Source organism: Emydura macquarii, unplaced genomic scaffold (assembly GCF_026122565.2).
Source record: "Emydura macquarii macquarii isolate MOO-44397 ecotype Brisbane River unplaced genomic scaffold, CSIRO-AGI_Emac_v2 contig_587, whole genome shotgun sequence".
Lineage (NCBI taxonomy): Eukaryota > Metazoa > Chordata > Testudines > Chelidae > Emydura > Emydura macquarii.
The window spans coordinates 16,398,373-16,417,045 of record NW_027130724.1 but is presented as its reverse complement, the minus strand read 5'-3'; the positions used below and the strand labels follow the sequence as shown (position 1 = coordinate 16,417,045).

The 18,673-nt window shown below is 41.3% G+C and overlaps 1 protein-coding gene across 5 annotated transcripts in view; it reads left to right on the top strand.

The window, feature by feature from the left end:
* Positions 1 to 18,673, top strand: part of GALNT18 (polypeptide N-acetylgalactosaminyltransferase 18) — a 403,991-nt gene that overhangs the window by 217,921 nt on the left and 167,397 nt on the right. For all 5 annotated transcript variants that reach the window (XM_067540807.1, XM_067540809.1, XM_067540808.1 and 2 more), the window contains one exon: positions 6,129 to 6,295. In XM_067540807.1, the coding sequence (XP_067396908.1) occupies positions 6,129 to 6,295 (167 nt within the window). The remainder of the gene's footprint in view (positions 1 to 6,128; positions 6,296 to 18,673) is intronic.

Sequence of the window (18,673 nt, the reverse complement as noted above, 5' to 3'; positions counted from 1 at the left end):
AAACAAAAGCAAAAATAGGAATGATATAAGGTGGTGACTGAACCAGCGCACACTGCCAATTGCTGAAACCAACAGAGTCTGCATGCAGGCGATACTGAGCCAGTCAGTGAGACAAGAAGGGAAAAAATGAACCAAGGGTAGTGGCAGGAGGGGAGTAAAGATGATGATAAATAAATAAATAAATAAAATATTTAAGCAAAAAATAAATGCTAAATATTTGACCAGACTGAGGAATTCTAAACCGTATTTAGCCACAGCATTTATGCCTTATAAACAGCTTGTTTTATCATAGAGAGTCTGTCTCAGATACCATTGCTCACACTGAGAAGCATTTCACACCGCAAGAAATCCCATTGAATTGACCAGGACTACATCCCCTATTTGGACAGTGGGGCTAATTTGGAAAGTGGGGCTTCTCACAGGGGCAGAGTTGAGTATAGAGGATATGTCTACACTGCAATTAGATACTCACGGCGGGCCTGTGCCAGCTCACTCAGGCTCGCAAGCTTCGGGCTGCCGGGCTGTTTAACTGCAGTGTAGACTTCTGGACTTGGCCTGCAGCCTGAGCTCTAGGGCCCTCCCACATCGTAGGGCCTAGAGCCCAGGCTCCAGCTTGAGCCCGGACGTTTACACTGTTTAATTGCAGTCTCATAGCCCAAGCCCCATTAGCCCGAATCAGCTGGCACAGGTCTGCCACAGGTATTTAATTGCAGTGTAGACACATCCTTAGTTTTTGTTCAGTGCTTTTAAAATGTAAAATCCTAGATATTACTAATCCTTATAATAACCAGTATCATTTATGTGGGTGTCTGAAAAAGTATCTCCAGTGGCCAAGTCTGCTAAATTACATAAGGCTAATAAAGCTAATGTAACTGTTGCCATGGTTATCAGAAATTTACAGAAACTTCTAATGTTCTATTTGAAGCATGACTCTTGTAAGTTGGGGGAAGGATACATGGCAATTCTTTTTCAAAATCTTTGTCCGTGAAGAAAATCGATCCAGCCAGGGCCTGTACATATTGGTAATGAAGTTCACTTGGTTCACAGTAAAATCAGCATGCAGCCTGGAAAGGATAATGGTTAATTGATTACCATTTGTGATCTTCCACAAATATATTCATACAACAAGGGAAAGAAACAATACATGGCACTATTTCAGAAATCTTTCCCAAGGATGACAAAACATTTAATATTAATTAAACTCACAACATAATATGAGACAGATTATTATTATTCCCTTTTTGTAGCTGAGGAAACTGAGGCACAGAAGAGCAATTTATCTAAGGTCAGACAGCAAGTTAATAACAGAACCATGAATAGACTCCAGAAAACAAGTCCCTGATCTGTGTTTTAGCCACGAGATCCCACTACCTCAGCAACAGTGCTTTTATACAGGATGATATATGGCATGTTATTTGTATTGAGTAACACATTCAGTATGGGTGCAGACAACTGGGGGGAGGGGTTGTGGATGGCTTTAGGCCTCCCAAAAATGTAGGGATTACGTTCATAAATAAAGGAAACACTAAGTCTGGAATAGTAGTTTGTTTATCTCACTTGTGGACAAGTGGACAAATGTAGTTATGGTACATTCCTCATGTACCTCATAGTATTATGCACCAGGGATTATTGCTGACCACAGGCAGGTTAAGGCAGGTCTTGTCCAAAGCCACAGAGTAAGTCAGAGACAGAATTCAGAAGTTTTTGCTTGCTGTGCAATCTCTGTTCTTAAAGCTTATTGGACCTAAAGCTTTGAGCCATGTTTAATCCCCTGCCCCAACCCCCTTTTTACTTCCAGCTTCATAGCTCGAATTATGCTGTGTTTCATGGTGAATAAAATTCCACAAATAAAGGATAGTGGTAGATGTGCAGCTGTATAAATGCCTGGTGCCCTGGATATTTAGGTCAAAATCCAGTTTGTAAGTGAAATAAGTAGGTAATTCTTTCTCTCTCTCGCTTGCTCTTGGACATAAATGCCCAATGAAAACAATATAGCAGGGGAAAATATTTTCTTAAGGATCCTTGCATACTAAGGGCAAGTCCACACTACAAAATTATGTCGACTTCAGTTAAGTCAACATACAGCCACAGCAGTAATTAAAGCAGTGTTTTATGTCCACACTATGCTCCTTCTGTTGGCAGTGTCCTCGCCAGGAGCACTTCCATTGACACAACTATGTGAGACACTGACAGTTGGAGTCACCCCCACCCCTGGGCTGTTAGCCCCGCATGGAGGGGTGGGGTACAGCTGTGAGCCCCACGTGGGGCTGACCGCCAACAGGCGATGTAAGTAACGCACTGTAGACACTGCGTTGCCCTAACTACATGGACCTAAGCGTGGTGGTGGACTTAAGTCGATGTAGTAGGCGATTTACATCAGTGAGAGCTACATCTTAGTGTAGACGCTTAAAGAGACGTCGACCTCACTCTATAATGTTAGACCAGGCTTAGGAAAGGGAATGGATTCCTGCTGGAGGTGAAAACCACACATGGACCGGAACGGGAAAATATTCATGAACTCATCTTAAAATGTCAGAATACATCAGTGATAGAAAAGGAATACATGTAAAAAGGATTAGAGGGATTAGAAACAATGGGGGCCGTATTCTTTGTTCCCCTGCATATTGTATAGTCTCTTACGCCAGTGCAAAATGAATGTAAATGCTACCAAGTCAGGATGTCATTTACTTTGCATGTACTTTAAATTGATGTAAATGACTGCCCAAGGTGCTACCCATTGGAGGATCCGACTCGGTGAGTTGAATTTTAAGAAGTATAAACAGATATATCCAGGGAAAAAAAATCCACAGCCCCGCCGCTATTTCTAATGGGGGAGAGAAGTGTGGGAAGCAGGAATTTGGTTTGGATACTTCAGTTTGTACATGAGTTTATGAAAGGGCTGGACCAGTGAGTGCTCTTTTTTATTTAGTTGGTTTAACGGATGAACTAATTGTAATCTTTGACAAAGCTGTATTTTCAGTGAGTTTCACAAAAGGGTAATAACTCTTTATCCCAACTGGCATTGAGTCACTATTGAGTCTGATTTAAGGCTCTTTTAAAATAATTGTTTTCAGCACTTTTTCATTGGTGAAGAATATTTTCAAAGCCAAATCAAATTGTTGTTCTTTGTCTGTTATAGCAAAAGACGTTGCTTATTTTGTTGAGACTGTTTCCTCTTCGTTTCTCTCTCTGTGCTAGAGATCACTGATGATGACAGCTAGAATGTACATAGCTGAGAGAGTATTGAACTTGGGACTCCCACTGCTACATAGCAGAAAGAAAGCGTCACTGTACCTTTTGATTTGTTATTCCATGATGATGTGTTTATGCATCTCTGTCTATATGTTAGACACTGACCTAGTTGATAAAACAAAAGGATCTTCCTAGGCTGACACTGATAATTATTTTTGTGTATATAACCCATTGACCTGTTTACCATGTACTTCATTTGGGGCCTAATTTTCAAACAGTTAGACCGACTTCCACTCTGTTACCTCCATGGAATAGATACACTCCAGGTATACACAGGTGAAACTGAGGTCAGAACTGGTCAGCAATGTTCCCTCTAATTTTATTTTATTTTTTTGTGCTGAACAGGCAACAGACTAGAGCAAGCACTACATTTTTGTCCTTGGGCAAGCTTACGTGTGTTGATACTGGATGCTTAGTGATCAGTATGAATACCGGTGAGACATGGTATGCCCAATTTGCAGATCAATGGTATGCCCAATTTGCAGATCAATAAGGTTTAATGTGCAAGGTTTTCTATAAATATACTAGTTAAGTACAAAGCCTAAAATTATCTGCAATATATCATACTCACTAAGCCTGAGATTAAGAGCTCAGCAGTTGCTCAGAAGGCTGTATACAGGAACGGCTTTCTTCAGGGGCCTCGCCAGGGAGTCAGTGGATCCTCTGGTCTGACTGGTAGCTCCTCCCGCGGAATCAGACATTGATGGAGCGTGCCCCTTTGTCTAAATGGTGACTTTTTATACCTTTCTATACACAGCTTTCACCTCCCTACTAATTATTACATATTCTATTACCTGCATAAGGTTTTCACCCTTGACCACATTCCATTCTCTCCATCATAATGGGGGTCATCAAAACAAAATCTGGTGATAGGAGGGATGGTGGAAAAAATATGCCCCTTGGCAGTGGAAAAATGTACCCCTCATCTTATCTATGTGCAGCTGCAAGCATACACGTCTTATTATGTCTTATTATCTGCCGTGGTATGCAGAAACTGAGACATCTGCAAGGTTACTTAGTAATCCCTATTTGTCTCTGCCAACCGGAAGATGTCATGCTGCAGGCGTCAGAATAGTTAAGCAAGCAGCTAAAGCTATGCTAGGCCTCAAAACCGTAGTCAGGCAACTCAAATTGCCCTGGGCCTCCAACAGTATGTGGGGTGGGATGGAGGGTGTATGTAGTGAGGCCTGGCTCACCTTTGGGGGGTGGCTCCTCCCCAGTATCACACATTAATCCTTGTTCCCACCATTTGCTCTTCAGCAGCAGCAGCCTTGGGAGCCCTGGCAGGAGTCCCCTTGGCTGGGAGTTTGACACCCCTCCGCCTCCGTTGGCTGCTCCCAGGAAGGGGCCTGTGTCAGAGCTCCCTCCCGGCTGCCTCTCACCAGCAGCAACTGCTGCATCCCTTCAAAACTTTGGGTGTGGTATGTGCAGTGCTTTAGCCCTATCAGGGCTGGGCGAGCATGTCTCTGAGGCTGGAAATGCTTTCATTCCCCCCACACAGTGAGGTGGTAGGGTTCATGCGTGCCCTGAGTGAGCACAGCAGATTTTTAAAGGACTGAATGATGGTCCTGCTGGGGCCTCTCAGAGGAGACATGAGTGACATGGTTTCTGACCCGTGCCATATATTCAAGCTTGCTGGGTAGCCGCAAAGATTACAGGGAACCTTGCTGGTCAATAGCCCCTAAATATGTCCAAGTGATTTTGTGTAGGTAGTTCTGTGTACTCTATTATTTGGGTACACTACTGATAGTGTGTATAGAATTGCACATGCAATTGAGAGGGTGTGCACGTGTGTGGAATTGCACATACTTTAGGGGTCCAGTCCTGCAAGGAGCTAAGGGTTTAGGGGCTGGTGGTGAGCATATGTAACACCACTGAAACCAATGGTAATTTATGGATACTTGGCACCTGAAAGGATCAGGCATATAATTAATTAGATGTTGAGTTGATCCCCTGCTAAAAATGTGACCAGTGATTTTCAAAGTACAGTGAAATTCTGTTATAAGGATCAATGTGACTAAATTGTCTTTCATTCATTTCCTCAGAAAGATCATGGTATATAGAGCCCATAAAACAGTCATCCTCCCAAATCAGATGCTCATGGAAGCAAATTTATCCAGCTTTGGAGGATAGAGTAACTACCAAGCATTCAGTGCTGAGGTAGTTCTGTTAAGTCCTGTAGTAATTGACTATAAATGGCACTCCCATATTTTTTTTCTGCAGTGGAGTGACACGCAAAAAGGTGTGACATCTTTTCAGGCCTTTTGGAAATATCAAAGAACGCATTTCAAACTGATCCTTACAGCTGAAAGTCCTGTTATCAGTAGAAGGAAGGCAAGCACATACATCAGCAGAAATAGGAACCGGCTTAGGGAGAGTAAGATTTGATCTGTAGCCAAAAGACCACACTGTAAGTAGGGATCAGTAAATCTAAAGAACACTGTAATTGCTACTTTCTTGTATTGATGCAGCAGAACTAAAGGTGGTGGATGCTGTATGAACTTGTTTTATGTGTGGCTGGTTTGTTAGAGATGGGTGAATCAGTCTGTTTAAAATTAAAGTAAAACTGAACCGCTTCTGAACCTGGAAATATTTTTAGTTAGTTTTATAAAAACATAATTTTTAATTTTTGCTCCCCTATGTAATTTCTTTTTCTGATGGGTGGAGGGAGAAGAATATCAAAATGCCAGGCAAACCTTTGTTCTCATATAATCTTTAGCCCAATTCAATCTCAAGAGGCTGAGAGAATCATCTGAAGTTTAGATCATGGGTTGTTTTGGGCAGTCTCCCATCAGTGATAGCAATGCCAGTGTGGACGCAGGTATGATGATCTCAGAAAATTACAGCACTTTACATTTATTTTATTTTATTTTCAGGTGCAGAAACCTCACATTTCCCAACAGCCTTCCTGAGGTCAGCATTGTTTTCATATTTGTTAACGAAGCCCTCTCAGTGATTCTGCGCTCCATTCATTCTGCTATTGACCGGACTCCTCCTCACCTGCTCAAAGAAATTATCTTAGTGGACGATAACAGTGATAATGGTAAGGGCTGTTTCTAGAACACGGTTTTCATACAGATGGGATTGTGTAGAACTATTAACAGATTTTCCTTAAATTTTGGATCACAGATATCCAGTTAGAATTTCAGATGGTGTGTTTGACAAATGTCAAAGTATTTCTCTATTTCCCCCCACCCCATAGCTTTAGACCCTTCTCCTGGGACAAGTTTTGCCTTCAGATGTGCACAAGTAGTTGACAGTGAGAGGAGAGGTGGAGAACAGAACATCATTCCCTATGTTTAATGTACTCAGTAGAGTCATGTTAGTTAGAAAGTAGGGGTGGGAGACATTGGAAAGGGTTTTAATGTTTCTGCTCTGCTCCCAGGCATCCTCCTCCAGTCTGTAGGTCCAGAAGCCTGCTCCCTTCTTCCTTCCTGTGCCCCTCGAGTTTCACTTGCATGCTCCGTCTCTTTCCTGTAAAGCCTGTATTTGGCTTGGTCTACACTTACCCCGACGATTCGGTGGCAGTCGACGGGAGTTACGCAAACTATGCAGAAAGCTTGTGTAACTCCCGTCGACTGCTGTGCTTCTCTTCTGTGCGCTGTCTTCACTGCACTGCGCCGATGGGAACCACGTTCCCGTCGACGCTGCACCATGCCACTTGCAGGGGTGGATTAACAGCGTCGACTTCTGGATAGACTGAGCGGGTCTACACTGACCACTCAATCGATCCAGATGGGTCGATCTGACGGCGGTGACTTTGCCTCCGTCAGTGTAGATATAGCCTTTTTTCTTCCTACACCTCTGCTCTGCTCCTTTGCTGCTCTCCACCGGGTTGCTAACTCTGTTCCTCCTGACTGCTCACAGGCCCTCACTGCCAATCCCAATCTCATTGTTTGCTGCTCACCTGGTTCATGTCTCCACATGGACTTTCCAACCCTTAGGCTGAGAAGCAGGGGCAGTTAATTTCTGACATACTTAGTGCTTGCCTTAGATGATTTTCAATGAGGCCATGCTGGGTGTTACTTTCATGTTTCATTCTTTGGCACCATCACAGATGAAATTTTAAATGAGCTGCCCGTGGGATATTTAACTTTCTGAAAGGTTTGGCTCTGCTGGGAGTTAATTTCAAACTCATAAAATTTAAGTGGGATCAAAATGCATTCTGCTGAAGGGGAATGCCAAACAAAGGGCTTCTGTTCCATCCCTAGTCTTGTTACAGCTATTACATGACTCCCTGTTGCTGCATGCTGGGGTCTACTATTGAATCACTGATGTGCGCTGGATGTGTACAGAACAAAGACATAGTAGAATGCAAAGTAAATAAGCTCCTCTCCCAAAGCTGAAACTCTCCTCCTCCTTTTCTTCTGTCTGTCAAGAAAAAACTCAAATCCCAGCTCCAGAAACACACGCACATAAAATAACTGGATTTATGGTGTTAGCACCAGGGCACTACAAGGGTGTTTAAATCTAATTCCAGCTCCAGTGATTAACTGCATTTAGAGTCAACCAAGCCCAACCAAGCTTTTTTTTTAAACACCTAATCATGGAGCAGCATGAGCAAGATGGTATGCAGGACTTATGTGGTGATGGTCTTTATGCCACAGTGTGGGACGTAGCAATGGAATGATAGAAAATCACATGTAATAAAATAGCAAACTATGAGGGAGCTAAATAAAATAAGTTGAGTGTTGTAGAAACCACTTGTGAACTGGTGCAGGCTTTTTGGCGTGTCTCTGTTTTCATTATGTAGAGCTTGGATGTTGTCTGGCACATAGCTGCACTGAGACATTTTCACCAGTCTGTAACTTTTTTTTTCTTCCCACTTCATGCCCTTGTTGTCCATTTGTTTTTGGGGTGTGAATTTTGCATAAGCAATGAAGTTGAATGCAGCTTATGTCAGTAGACTTGAACCCTGAAATATAGAAATTCAGTGCTGCACCTTTCATGTAAGGCTTAATAATACAGTGTCAAAAGTACCTGGGAGATCTTGTTGGTTTGCCTGTAGTGCTGTAACACAAGAGGTCTGAATTCGAAAGTACTCCTGGATCATCTGTTCCAAAGCTTGGAATACCAAAGGCAGGTCAAGGAGGAAGTTAAGCATTTGGGTTTAGGAGGGTGCAATAGGCTGTGAAGGCTAATTAGGGGTTGATCCCGATCCTCTTGAAGTCAATCTTGAAGATAATCTTTTAGGAAGATCCCATGCACCCCGGTTTGTATTAGCACCCATTATGTACTGTTATGTTAGGTCTGTGTCTTTATTAGTTTATAGGCAATCCTGGGGACAGGGATCATATTTCTTTAATATATGTTGGAGGTGGCCTGGAGCTGCAAATTTGAACCCAGGTCTGACTCAGAACAGTTCCAAACTGGAAATTTTTGGATCCAGGAAACTCAGCTGTATAGATTTGCCCAGTGCTGTGGTCTTCCAGTACATGGTAATAGCAATGGTTTTGGTACCACCCCACCATTGTTGCCAATAAGAGAAAAATATGTGACTTTTCTATTTGTTTCCATGGTGCTGGAAACAAAGGTAATAAAATATGGACAATATGTATGTTTCCGTAGAGCAAAGGGGGACCCTATAAAAACAGGCCCATTTCCAGCCGTGACTCCTGAAGAAAATCTGCCCCCAATGGCTTCTGATTGAAATGCTGGGTTTGGTGCAGGACCCCACTGTGATACTCTTCCTAGGACACCCAGAACTATAAGCCACTGTGTTACTCTTCTGCGTCAGCAAAGGAGAGCTGTGCTGGGGCTTAAACTGTGTGTCAGCTCCCTTCCACACCAGTCTGTCCGCCTCACCAGTAAACTCCCCAAGACTCTGCCACTCTTAACCTTGACTTGTGGGTAACAATCAAAGAATCTCAGTTTCTGAGTTCCCAGAGACAGCTCTCAGCAGCATCCAGTCCCTCTCACTGGACACTGACAGAAGTTAAGTTTGCTGCCTCCAAAGAGACAGCACCACACCATCCTGATAGGTTAGCTGAGAACTCCCTCTTTACTTCAATATAACAACACTGAAATGGTTTATAGTAACGTGACCCATCTGTGCCTAGCGTAGCCATCTGAAAATGTCAAGGTCAGGGCAGGCTGCAAAAGGAGAGCAGATTCTCCCAGCACTGGTGGGTGGCACTGAAGTCAGACTTCCCAGTCAGCCATAAACTGTGCTTCTGATTCCCCAAACCGGTTATCAAGAAGCCAATATACAAATATACACAGCCCCCTTTACTGCATTCCAGTCTCCGGCCTCCAATCAGCCACTAGGTCCAGTAAAGAGACCAGTTATTTAAACTCTATGCTCTTTATCAAAAAGGTTCCTCCTGACCCCAAAGGGTCAGCCACAGTACCAGATCAATATAAGTTTGATCTTACCCAAAATACCACGTTGCCAACCAATCCTTTAGTAACTAAAACTAAGGGTTTATTATAAAAAGAAAGGAACAACCAATAAGAGAAATGTTAAAGGATTAAGGCAATCAGATACATACAAAGGATTTGAAAGTCCATATACATCAGGTTTCTAGAAGAATTGTGGAGTTTGCAGGCTTATATAATTCTTCTGGTACACATTCAGTACCTGGATGGGTCTCAGTCCTTTATTACACAGCTTCAGTTGCAGATGACTTGATCCAGAGGTAGGTAGGTGGCTGAAGCTTAACCTGACTGAAGACCAAATGGGTTCCGTGCACTTGCCTTTTTATGTCCTCTGGCTCTTGCCATGCTGCTTGTGGAATGTCACAGGAACCAAAATGGAGTCCAGAGTCACATGAACAAGTCCTGGTGACTCATCAGGTGTATCTCTGGCTTCTCCCCCTGGGCCCCTTGCACCTGTGAATGTCTCAATGGGCCATTAAGCAGGCTATTGTTCTGCCGCCATCCTGTCTGAGGTGTTACCCAGACAGCACAATCTGAAATACAGATATATCAAACATATCCATAACTTCCATTACACATATAACACATGAACATAAACATCATCATCCTACTTAGCACATTATAGCCTTTCTAACAGTACCTGACATGGTATATCTCACATAAATTATGATGATTTTGACATACTGATGTCAAACAATATAATAAATGTCCCCCTCAATCCAACCAGCTTGACACCCCCAACGTGAGATTGGTGTAGAAGGGAGTAATCGGAGCTCCTGAATATACCTCAAGGGCCCCCTTTATCCAGCTAGCGTGACAAGTAAAACTAAGAAAAAAAAGCAGAGATTTAAGTGATACTAAGTAAGAGGAAAAGAGACAGGTATGGTTACAAACAAAACAAAAATAACATGCTTTCTAGTGCCTAAAACATAATTCTAGAGAGCTATGTCTTTGCCTAAACAGCTTTCTTACTTACATCAAGCTAACTGCATCTTCTGTCCTTCCTCGTAGGAGGATCTAACATTCACAGTATCAGAGGGTGCTGTCCTCTTCATTTTATAACTGATGGATAACCAACGGGGTTCACTTTAAAAACTTTTCTGAACTATAAAATGGAAGAAATGTATTCTTTAAAAAGGAAACCCAGATAAAGTTTTTCTCTGTTGCTGGTTGTTCTTCAGGGTGCCGGTACCAAACCCGTTTTTCATTCTCTGGTCAGCTTGTTTCTTGATTGACTTGATTGCTTTATTTACCTTAGATCCAAATGTACAGTAAAACCTGCTAAGAGCGACCACTCATGGGAATTCACAAAAATGGTCACTTGAAAGAGATGGTCTCCCTTTAAAGGTTTGCACACCAGAGAGCTCACCATGGCCTCTGCAAGTAGTCATAGGTGGTATCTCAGGCAGGTTTTACTGTCTTGTAAGATACTTCCATTGTCTCTTGTCTCACCTTGCTCAATTTACATTGGAGACACATGTAAAGAGGCAAAACAATGTTGCTGTGTTTATGAGAAACTTGTTTGTTCACTCTATTCAGATTGTTTGGTTTGAACATATTTTAGAAAGGTATTTCCAAGACACATACGTAATTCTTTACATACTAACTGTACATATATCACACACTAATATTAATGACCAGATAAGGTCATCAGCTTTCATGAAATACCTTAATCAATACACTTGTATAGTACAATAATAATTAGGGCCCTACCAATTTCATGGCTGTGAAAAACGCATCATGGACTGTGAAATTGGCCATTCCCCATGAAATCTGATCTCTCCCCTGCTGCTGGGAGCCAGCCAGGAGCCTCTAGCTGCTCTCCCATGTGGGCTGGAGCACTCCCAACAGCTGGGGGGAGATTGGACTCACATCTGCTGGGCTCTGAAGGCAGCACAGAAGTGAGGGTGGAAATCCTGCCACCCCTCTACAACAGGCTTGCAACCCCCACCCCCACAAAAACCCCATTTTGGATCAGGACCCCCACAGTTACAACATTGAAATTTCAGATGAAAACATCTGCAATCATGAAACTGACCAATTTTCAAATCCTATGGCCATGAAATTGACTAGATTGGACCATTCATTTGGTAGGGCCCTAATAATAATGTATGCAATCAATATATTCAGTTGTTTTTTTTTTTTTGGGGGGGGGTTCAGATCCACCTGTTATACTACTGGGGCATCTGGATCCTGCTTGTCATACCCACTTCTTTGGAAGCAACATGTGGAGGCTGGAAACAGTTGCCGGAGACATTGTGGAGGAAACAGAATAGGAGGGGAAGTTAAAGATTGAGGACTCAAGTATAATAGAGTCCAATGGGAGCTCTGAATTTTTGCTGCTTACTCAGGAAAGTAAGGCCTTGTGTACTGCCTGAGAAGACTTCAGGGAAAATGCCACAGATCAAAAAAGGAGAGAGGCTCTTACAAGAGGAGACAGATTGTTTTCCTCTGAAATACATGGCCCTCAGACAGGAGGATGAAAATTGTGAGTAACTTTCTGACATGGCTTAGAGTAGGTGTCACTCTTACAAAAAGCCCTGTTGGCTCCTGGAAGATCTGCAACACATGGTGCTTTTTTGCACCTGTCCTCTTACTCCATTACTAGAGTCCATTGCCTGCAGCATTGGGCCACATTGTCCACAATCTGGCTAGCATTCTCTGTACTTCAGGCTGAACCTTTTCAGTTGTGCTTTCTAACACATAATGTATGCTTAGTCTTTGGGTATGGAATCCGTTCAGTGGATGTGTATAAGGAAAGTTGGATTATGGAGTTTTGCATTATTAGTTTAGTTTTGTTTTTTATGGCTTATTTTCAGTTTTCTTTGTTAGTTTTGATCACCCATTTAGGGTGGGCTTCCCAGCTTTTGTGATTTAGTGTCTACTTGTGTTTGTGTTATTGGGAGATTGTGAGCATTGCTGCCAGTAAGATTAATGAATTACTCTGGATTTTCCTGCATAGTTTCCTGGGGAGACTAGAGCTTGCATTTGTGGTCGGAGGACTTTCCCCAAACATAGGCGCTGCACATGTGCCCAGAACTGATTCCGGAGTGTCAGGTCTTTCAGTGATGTCACAGCTGGCAGTGTCACAGCAGTAGAGTTGACAGTGACTAAAATAGAGAAAGTATAGAGAGACCAAACAGGCTGCAAACAAATAAATTCATTAAATATTGAATGTCCTCCACTGCCTGGATTCATGTGAAGTAAAGGATTTAAATCAATGCAGCTATGTCAATTTACAGTAACTGAGGATTAGGCCCATGGTACTTTCCTGGTTTTCTTTGTTTTTCTTTTTTTAAATCTGGTCTGTCTATTCACAGTGGGCCAAAATCCTGACTGTCCTGAAATTGACAGCAAAAACTCATTTATTTCCCAAAATTTGGCCTTTTATGACTTTCCAGAAACAGCTTTGTTAATTGTAAAGAAATAGCAGCAGTGGAACTGGTTCATTTTTTATTTTGTTAGGCTAATTTGGGAAACAAACTGTGTGATTATGTCAATATGTTAATGTGTATGTCCAGCTTCTTTACATTTATCTTGAGCAACATAAGCTATGGTAGTTTTTCATTCACCTGGTAGTTTTCCATAAGCTATGGTAGTAATTTCATGCACAAATTATCTATGACTTTCACTAAACTTTAGTGCAGTTCTTCAAGTTCCCTATTATGCTTAAGACCTCAGTTTATCTTTTTATGAAAAGTTCACCTCTTTTAAACAAATGTTTGAAGTTAGCAATCTATGAAAATGCCACAGTGTATGCAGTGTAGACCTGAAGAAGAGCACTGTGTGGCTAGAAAGCTTGTTTCTCTCCAGCAGAAGTTGGTCCAATAACAGATATTACCTCACCCACTTCGCCTTTCTAAAATGCCACGATGTTATTTAAAAGCAGAAAATACATTTAACAGATCCCAAAACTCTGGTTTAATAAAGCGGTTTACAGTGTCAACTCATCCTTGTGGAATTTTCATAACCATGATATTAAAATGTGGAAAGTTTCACTGACTGTGCTGTAAGGAAATTCTTTGTTAAAATTAAATTTTAATTAAATCTACAAAAAGCATTTCAACTGTTGTGCATATAGTTTATAATAAGCACATGTCAAAACACAAACTAAGCCTGTGCTGCTGATTATAGAGAAATCATGCCAGATTCTGATCTCTTAAATTGGTGTAAATGCGGAGTAATTCCATTGATCTCAGTAGACTTAATCTGGATTTACAGTGGTGTTAGTGAGATCAGAATCTGCTCCATTTTCTCTGGAGCCTGCTGTTTGCATTTCAGAGGTAATTTGTACATTAGATTAGAATTTGGCAAAAATACAATTTACTCAGTTGTGACTTGAAAACTGGTCTGGTTTTCCAGCTGCACAAAAGCTACATCTGTGCACTGCAGTTGGAGAGACTGGTGGGGAAAATGTGGTTTTAGAACACCTTTATGCTTTCTCTGTCCCTGGAACTGCTAGTGCTGGTCAGATCTAAAATATAATTTTAGAGCAGCCATTCTACCATTGGGGATTGCTGGGACACAGTGTACTTTGCCCACATCCTCAGTAATTCCTCTCCTGGTTTTTTTTGTTGTTGTTAGTTACTTTCTGTGCCAATAGAATATCTACTGGCTATTTACGCAAGCTTTCCAGACCCTTGCAGCACAGAAAGCTAGGGTCTGAACCATTGTGTGTAATAGTGTGTTTTAGATAATAGATATTTTTCATCTGATGTGCGCTGTGTATCAGAAGCTCATTGTTGGCCAGATTGTGCTCTTCTGTTTGATGAATACAGGTGAGTGGGTGCTTTAACACATCAAAAATGCATAGAGCAAAATTTTATATTAAAGTGATTATTATCCTGCCATATGGGCACTTTTCATATTACAGTTAATGAACTTTGCAGCAGGCTCAAATTTCATAAGTTCTCTTTTTCTTTGAATCATCACTTATGAATAAAATGTCCTAACGCATGCAGTTTAACAATTCTCAGTCTTTGCTCTGAGAATTCTGTGAACATAGCAATTGAATTGCAGTAATAATGTTTGGTATCATGGTATGCTAATTTTATGACTTGCGCTGTCAAAGAGAATTAGTACAGAACAGAAGAAAGTGGGTCGTATGCAACTGTATCACCTTTGAGAGATCTGCAACATAGTCCTCAGAATGCTGAATAAAGGACTTTTCAGAAAGCATCTAGAAGCCCACAGTTCCATTAGGAACCTGCATTTCTCTCGTGGGTTTTTTTATCTGTAGATAGGTAGAAAGAGAAAATTGGATGAATTATTATCTTAACACTACTGATTAGGTGTAGATCAGACTTTTGAGGTTCGCCTCTTGTAAACATCATGCTAACATGATTTGAAGACAGTTTGCCCAGTTGCAGACCAGACGAAACTGTTTGACAGACTGGTTGACAAGCTCATTGATAGGCATCTCCTAGGAAAACCTATTCTTAAGAATACCAGGTCTATTTTGCATTTGTAAGAGTTCTCTGAAGCCATGAAAATTATGAGATTGGCTTAAGAATCATGAGAGTTTAAAAATAAATTTTAGGTTCTTTTTTCTTTGCCTTCTGATTTTTGAATCTTTAGATTGTACTCGGGTCATATGTCCCAGATTTCCTCTGCAACCATGAGAGTTAGAAACTAACTTTTTAAAATGAAAACTGCAGTTTTCATGACTAAAGAAGCTGTGGCTTTAAGAAAAACATCTAATATCACAAGTCTCATTAAAAAATAGTGAGAGTTGGCTGCAGTACATAAGAAAGCAGAATAGTTTTGGCTAAAGGATTGGCTATTTATCTGAACCAGCCCAAACTCTTAATCCTTCGACTCTGTCCTCATTGGCAGTAAAGCTATGTTGAGCTGAATCATTTTAAAAAGAATTAGTTCATGCTAGTATGACTTAAATATGGTTTGCTATGTGTAGAGTAGATTCAGGTTCTTCATAATGTAGAATGGAAACATAGGAAATTGTAGCACTGCTGTGAATTGTATCCTAGCTAGAGTGAGATCCTGCAATTACTGAAGTCAGTAAGAATTCAGCACTGATTTCAATGGGATCCAGAAATAAATCTGAGTTGAGAAACAATGTTTGTAAAATGGTTGTTTGATCTACCTTGGCCAGGCAAGGCAAACTGTTAATATGCTGTTTTCAACCAAGTTCTATTAGTACTAGGGCTGGTTAGAAATGTTCTGTTGAAACACTTTTTCAATAGAAAATTGTATTTTAAACTAAACACAGCTAACGAAAAGTGCCTGCTTTTTATGGAAAAAAATGACTTTTCATTAAAAAAAAACCCCAAAATATTATTTGAAAATGCTACCATGTTGGCCTCATGGAATTTGAAGTTTTGGTGCCTTCTGGCACTATTTTCCGCTGTGGGCCCAGCTCGCCAGCTGTACTACATCTCCCATGATGCATTATGGGAGCATATTATGGAAGATTTAGTCTGGTCTAGAAACCTGTCCTAGAGAGGAACCATGGGGCCAGGAGACGGACAAACTTTAAATCCCACCAAGGCACTGTGGCAGCATTTCCAAATGAAAATTTTTAATTTTCAGTTGCAAGTTTGTGGTTTTTGACCAAAAATGTTGACTTTTTTTATTTTTGGCTGAAATACTTTTTTTTTCCTGCAGAAAATTTCAACATTTTCTGGACAACTCTAGTTAAATAACGTAAATGGGACTTCTGAGGTTCAGCCATTGCTATCTATATTCAAATTAGAATTAATCTATTTCTTATTCAGATACATCTACCATTGACTTAAATTGAGTTTTTTCTTAAGTAAAAAGGGGGGAGGGGGCTTCTCCCTCCTACTATAGCCCCTGAATATTGTTGTGGCATTCTGCAGGGTCCATAGAAGCTAATGAGCTAGCTGGAGTAGCATTCCTTTGGTGCAGGTGTTGTGTAAAACAGCCTATGGCCATCTAATGCAGCATCCCTTGCAATCTGCAGTGTTAGGGCTACATTAAGAGTGTGGTTGTGAGGGCAGGAGGAAGGGAGGACCAGCACTATGGGGGTCTTTGAGCAGCTCTTAGTTGTGCAATTGCTCAGATGCAGCCCAGTTAGGGATGCAGTAATTTAGAACAGCTCTCTGAGTAGTCTAAATTATGCTGGAGTCCATGTTGGCCCTGACAACAGCTTGGAATGGGAGGGCACAAAAGGTTCTTAAAACCACCCCTAGCCATCTCTCCCAAACACATACACTTCCCTGGGCTGTATGGAGTAAAACTGAATACCTTTAGGTACCTTTAGGATTTGTCTCATTATTGCTGTTACAATCTTGCTTCTTTGTAGACCACGAGCAACAACTGCTTTTCTGCTTCAGTCCTGGATGGGTGTCATATGTGCAGAGGCATGTAAAAATTAAGGGGAAAAAAAAATCAAACTATACATATTTTCAAACCTCTGAAAAGTTCCAGTTTCCATTTTGGGTAATGGCTTTTATGTAGCAAAAGTAGCTTCTTTCTTCATCTTCATGGGTTCACTCATCCCTCTTACACAAAGCTCCCAATTTTGAGATTCTGACTTAAGTTTTACTCACTCCTTACGCAGGCAAACTATTATTAAAGTCAGTAGACATTTTCATGAGTAAGGACCTCAGTCAAGATTCGGCCTAAATATATTAAAAGAAGCAGGGGGCTCAGTATCTTGTAATTTTTAGATTAATCCTTTATCAGGGATGCCCAACCTACAGCCCGCGGGCTGTACACTGGTCACCAGAGCATTTCATAAGGCCCATGGCCTGCTTCTGCATGATATATTAACAGCTGAGTCGTTAGCTTTCCGTCATCATGTTTAAATCACTTCAGTTTACACAAGTGTGTAAAGAGACAATACTGTACATAGGTGGTTTCTATCTAAATACATGCAAAGCAAGCTGAACTTAAAATATAAATCAATACAGGTGACTTTAAATCTTATTAAAATATTTAGAATCTGTTTGGCCCACACAAGGTTGTGCTTAGGTTTACGTGGCCCTCCTGTGTAATAAGGTTGGGCACCATTGCTTTAGGGGATGTGGGAATGTCATATTAACCCCTTTCCTCCCTTGATGGGTACCTTCTGTGTAGACTGCATTAGGATACACTATATAGGTACCAAATTCTTCAATGTTAAAAAGCTTATTGTTTTCCATTTGCTGCTCTTATACAGCCAAATTGTTTTTTTCACATGTTTAAATATTTTCTGTGGAAAACTGTGGTTTGCTTAAATATTAGTGTTTTTGCAGTAAAACAAACAAGAAAGTGGATAAACTAAAGCCACCCTGGAACAAGGGTTTTCTCATCTCTGGTCAACTGTGTTTCCTGTATGATGCATGAAGTGATGTGCATTCTGGCATATGTGCTGACCACTGCAGATGCCTCATCAAACAGATGACAAACAAAAAACCAGAAACAAATCCTAAAGCAGTGACCGTCTGCTTCAGCAGACAGGGTTAGACAGAAGAGCTGGCCAAATAACTTGGCACAGAGAACCAAGCAGAGGATCACTTTCCAACAACCTGAGAAAACTTGCACATCAGCATGTTGACTCAGGATGAGAACTCTTATTCCATGGAGAGAGGAGCTAAAGTGTCATGCTTTTGTTCGTGTCCTATGAATGGTTGGCCATGCAGCAGTAAAGCTGCGGAAATGTCATCTGTTCTCTTTCCGGCTGGTGGTTAGGGTATTGCATGAAGTTTCTGCTGCAAAGGAAAAGGATTGGGATTACCAAGTAGGAAGGCTATAGCAACCTAGAATGATGCGTGAGTGAAACTCTGCTTCCATGTCTGAAGATAAGGTGAGAGACAGAGTGAAATACATATAGTGTAACAAGAAGAGGTAAACATTACAGCAGAAAAAAAAGGGAGGCTATTGAGGAATATAGTTATCTGTTCTACCATCCCCAGTCCACCTCCTACCCCTCCACATAACTTCAGCTATCATTCTTCTCCATCCACACCTTTACTTCTCTCACATTCATCTTCCTTCTTTCCTTCCTCGTCCACCCATCCATGCTTCCCGTACCGTACCTTTTTAATTCATCAACTTACTTTCCTCTCCTCTCTTCCAC